This window comes from Petaurus breviceps, unplaced genomic scaffold, assembly GCF_028583685.1.
Source record: "Petaurus breviceps papuanus isolate PSGF00001 unplaced genomic scaffold, PetGlider_PUasm1.0 419, whole genome shotgun sequence".
NCBI lineage: Eukaryota > Metazoa > Chordata > Mammalia > Diprotodontia > Petauridae > Petaurus > Petaurus breviceps.
In genome coordinates, this window is record NW_027186324.1 from 7,223,010 (window position 1) to 7,228,280 (window position 5,271).

Consider the following 5,271-nt stretch of genomic DNA (forward strand, 5'->3'; position numbering starts at 1 on the left):
CCGCCTGTGACCATGGAGGACTAGCTGCCCACTCTCATGTCAGCCTAAGGCTATCATATCGTCAAGGTCTCCATTGTACCACCCAGCCTGGGGACACAGCCCAGACTCAGTGTAAATATGGAATCACCAGACAAGTTAGCTGAACATGAATTCAGGTTAATATTTAAATCAGTTATACTTTGACACACACACATGAACACGCACACGCACACGCACACACACACACACACACACACACACACACACACACACCACCAACACCACCGCCACTTCCAGAGGCATGATGAACAGTCTTATATAAAAAGAAAAGGATTTCCTCTCAGTGTATACAGCGCAGAAACTCCTAAGCAGATTAGGGCACAGAATGGAGCAAAGCAGCAGCACCTTCTTTCTGGGAGAACACTTGTGCCAGGGCGCTGTTCAGGGGAACCAAATCCACCGGCCGTTTGCCTTCTGCATTCTTTGAGTGTGGCTCTGCTCCGAAGTCTATCAGCAAATGAACCAAGTCCGGACTGGAGTTCCTGGCGGCCACGTGAAGAGGGGAATCCAGTTCTTTCCCTTCATTCACATTGGCTCCTAAACAAATACAACAAGAGAGAAAAGACATCTAGATTAGTCAGGTACCAGGCTTCAACTGCAGCATTCCTTTCGAGATACTGGTCCCCACCTTCCCTGAGCTAACTGTAGCTACCCTCCCCCCGGGACCTGATCTGAAAAGCCGCTGTTTTATTATGTGAATCAATGGGCAACTTCCGTTAATTTCCAAATGAGATCATAATCTCACTTTTGCCACCCTGCAGATCAAACACTTCAGATACTCAGATACTTGGACAGTTCCGTGATGTGCACCCTCCATATTACATCCATGTCTCCTGTGCAATTCCTGTAAATACTCCAAGAGGATCCCCCAGGCTAGCAGCTTTCTCTCCTGGTTCTTTTAATATCATGAGTTAGCAAGGTGCCACTCAGCCTACACATCTATGTACAGACTACACATTCTACACATTCTCATGCTATGGCCATCTTGTTTTCCAGCAAGTCAGGTCTTTGAGGAAGGCAGGCAATGTGTCACAGTGAAAGGAATCATGGTCCTAGAATCAGATCACCTGGGTCTGAATCCTGGGTGTGACCTTTACTATCAGTATGACTTTAAATTCTTTGGGCCTTTGAAAATGAAAGAGTTGGATTGGATGAGGAAGCATGGCTTAGAAGGATAGACTACAGAACTTGGAATCAGAAAGACCTGGATTTGTATCCAACTCTTAATAGCTGTATTTCCATGGACAAGTCATTCAACCCCTTTGGATCTCAGTTTCCCTATCTATAAAATGATGGAATTAGACTCAATGACCTCTAAGATTTCTTCCAACTCTAAAACTGTGATTCTATGATCTCTAAGGTAAACTTCTCTGGGAAAGTTACCATCATTAATACCTTGAAGCCTATTTAAATGTATCTTTCTTTAGTGCTCTGGGCAAAGAACCATTTTGGTCATTCTATAATTCTGGTGTCCCATAAGTCATAGGTACTGCTTGGGCTTTTGCAGCAGGGAGCAGATTAGGATGAGCAAAAATGTTATACAATTTCTGAAATGCAAAACAGCCTAATCTCCTTTCCTACTTAAATCTGTGCTCAGCTCATTGTCTCCTTTCACTGTCCATTCAAGATTCATGTACATAGGTAGACCAACTCTAATTCATCCAGCTGAATGTCATAATTTAATCAACATACATTGATTACTCTCTCGGACTGATATAGATATTAATATTCAGCAGGGTAATTTATGAAATTTATCTCCACAGTTGCATATTTTATGAAAAAATACTAATAACACCCATAAACTTTTCTAATTTTCCTACATAATGTTTTGCAAATTAGCTTACATTCTCAAGTGTTATCGCCATGTTCTGAGATGTCTCTCCACTTGGCAAGGGGATCAAGTAACTGCTGGCTAAGACAGTTTCTGAGCCCTTCTGTCAATCAATAAAAGTTTATAAGCACCTACTAGGTGCCAAGCACTAGATACAAAAGAAGGCAAAAGACAGGTCCTTCCCTCGAGGAGATTACATTCTGATGGAGAAGACAGTAAGCATACAAACAAGCTACATGCAGGATAAATAGGAAATAACAGAGAGAGGGCAAGAGAACTAAAGACTGGGAAAGGCTTCCTCTGGAAAGTGGGATTTTAGTTGGGACTTGAAGGGAGTTAGTAATCAGAGATTAAGGACAGCATTCAAGGTATAGGAGGGAGCCGAGAAAATGCCTAGAGTCAAGAGACACAGAGTCTTACTCATGAAACAATCAGGAGGCCAGTGTCATTAGACTGAAGAATGCACAGCAGAGAGTAAGTAAAGATAAGGATGTCCACGTCATGAAGGTCTGAATGCCAGAGTATTTTGTATTTGATTCTGCTTGTAACATCTTGTATCTGCTTAGTTTTTCTAAGAAACAGTGATAATTTCTTTAAATTCTGTCCATTTCTCATATTTTGCTTACTTAAGCGGTCTGACTGGACTTGCTAGAATTGCATACAGCACCTTCTAATTTCTATCCTTCCCTCCTAATCTGATGTTTACTTTGATCTTTCCTATAAACAGCTGACCTCACTTCATGCAGCAGTTATTGCGAAATGACTCTATTATCTATAACTGGTCATTTCCTACCAATTAAACTATGATCAGATTAATTTGTGGTGATGCTGTCCTGAGCTCATCATTTAATTCTTGCTTCGTAAAAAGTAATCAAGAGGTACAGATACGGCGTTTCTTGGTAGTATTACAAGGCATTTCCTTCTGGACCCTGAATCCTATTTTCCCACAGATTTCACATTCCTCCCCTTTGCTGACCTCACACTAAAGTCACTGAGTATCAAGGTGTCTGCTGACTGAAGTCTGGAGGACACTCCAGGCTCTTCACAGAATCCCCATGCTACTGTTCTGTGAGAGATGTTGGTACATACACTGTAATTATCTCCACACTCATCATGCCCATCAGGAATGTCACAGAGGGAGAGAAACAAGTGCCTTATGAAATGACCCTGAGTGCTCTCTTTACCGTAAGGTGGAACTCACGCTGCCAGCGCTTTGACTTTCCTCTCTAAAGAGACACACTCTCCCCCATTCCTATATCTTCTTGTCTCATTTACTACATGAATGTCAATGTGGTTGCCATTCAGTTCTTCCGGCAGCATGTCACCTCACTGATCCATTGAGCACATGTGAAATAAATCCCAGCTGAAGCCTGAAAGCATCATGTTCATATTTAATCGTAATGAAATATAAATGTAGTCCCTGAATAAGGGCACACAGCAATATCTCCCTCCAAATCAGACAGTGCAAAGCAAAGTACTTCCCTCACAACAACCTTGCAGAAAGGCTCTAGGAGCTGCCTGTGATGACAAAGCTAGTGTGAGAGGTGCCAGTCACACCCAGACCTCCTAAACCCACATCTAACACTACACATACAATGTCGCCTCCAGGGTACTGGGTGATGCTGAGATTCTGAGGGATCCTCTCAGCTGGGGTGGCCAATCCTAAAACCAAACAAAAGGTTCTGAAGGATCCCCATTGAAAGGAAGGTGAATTTTTGGCATTATCTGACTCTCTGCCACCCTGTTACTGAATCCATCTCCCAACTCCTAGACATTTCACCAGAGTTCCGTGACTTTAAATAATCTATCACCCAAAACATGGCTAGAAAGAAGAAAATGGGCTTTTTCAAATTAAGACTGGGTTTAGGGGCTGAACCCGTATTTCCTGTTAGAGAAAACTCCTTTTAAGGGCAGCCAGATGGTGCAGTGAACAGAGCACTGGATCACTGGAGTCAGGAGGACCTGAGTTCAAATGTGGCATCAGACATTGACACTTACTAGCTGTATGACCATGGGCAAGTCATTTAACCCCAACTTCCCTGCCTTCCCCCCTAAAAAAAACCCTCCTTTTACTCACGCACATCAGTAATTGCTCTTAAATGTGTAGTTTTGGAGATGTGCCTAGAAAACTGAAGAGCTAAGTGACCAGCTCAGTTACCTGGTCATTCTATAACAGAAGCAAGATTTGAACCCAGGTCTCCCTCTCTGTGAAACCAGAGACTACTCACATTGAATCAATAAAGAGTCACTGAGCAGCTATTAGGAACAAAATGCGATGTAAAAAATGCAGGACTGCCCATGATCTCAGCACAGACCTACTATTTACCAGCTGTGTGACCTTCAGTTTCCTCATCTCCAAAATGGAGATGATATAACACATTCCCAGCCTACATCAAGGAGCCGCATGAGGATTAAATGAGACCATATGTGCAGCAGCATCTCAAAAACAGTCAGGTACATAGCTCAAAGTGGCATGATTTTATGACTGTGGGCATTCCCTGCACTAAAATAGATGACAGCTTCTCCATACCTCAGGAGACACAAACAAAATCCAGTGGCCAACTTCTAGATGCCTCTCCAAACTGAATTAAGCCTCATCCTCAGATAAGAGACACATAAACCATCACCACGTCTACACTTAAGGCTTTTCTACCTTGGTAGGATCATACAATCAATAAACATTTATTAAGCACCTACTGTCTGCTAGGGGGGGCAGCTAATGGTGCAATGGATAGAGTATTGGGCCTGCAGTGAGGAAGACTCGTCTTCCTGACTTCAAATCTGGCCTTGGACACTTAGTAGCTGTGTGACCCTGGGTCACTTAACCCTGTTAACCTCAGTTTCTTCATCTGTAAAATGAGCTAGAGAAGAAAATGGCAAACCATTTCAGTTTCTTTGCTAAGAAAATTCCAGATGAGGTCATGAAGAGTCAGACATGACTGAAACAACTGCAAAACAAAAAATATCTAAACATGTGTCTACACACACATAGATTTGTGTATATATGTGTATGTGTGTGTAGATCTTTACATACGAATATATACACATGTGTGTGGAGAGATCTTTATAGACGTCTTTACCTACACAGATTTGGCACATTTGTGTGCATTATACATAGCTCTATACACACACATACTCGTAGATACACACATACTCAAGAACAGCACAAGACAGTGAATACCAGCAGAGAGTCCAGGGGAAGGAGCCTCTCTGGAGCACTTAGGGACGTGTCCACTGAGAAGATGGGACTCCATCTGTGTCTTGAACATGTGGAGCATTCAGAAAGGCAGAGAGCAAAGGTAACCATCCTCCAGGAAGAAGGAAGACAAAAGAAAAGAAACAATGACAGAATGAAAGAAAGCATGTCTGCAGGATAATGAGCAGCATTGGAAGATGTTCAC

The 5,271-nt window shown here is 42.5% G+C and overlaps 1 protein-coding gene across 5 annotated transcripts in view; it reads right to left on the minus strand.

Annotated features, from left to right (window-relative positions):
* The window catches only part of ASB11 (ankyrin repeat and SOCS box containing 11), a 141,301-nt gene that overhangs the window by 8,250 nt on the left and 127,780 nt on the right, over positions 1 to 5,271 (minus strand). For all 5 annotated transcript variants that reach the window (XM_069100670.1, XM_069100668.1, XM_069100666.1 and 2 more), the window contains one exon: positions 385 to 576. In XM_069100670.1, the coding sequence (XP_068956771.1) occupies positions 385 to 576 (192 nt within the window). The remainder of the gene's footprint in view (positions 1 to 384; positions 577 to 5,271) is intronic.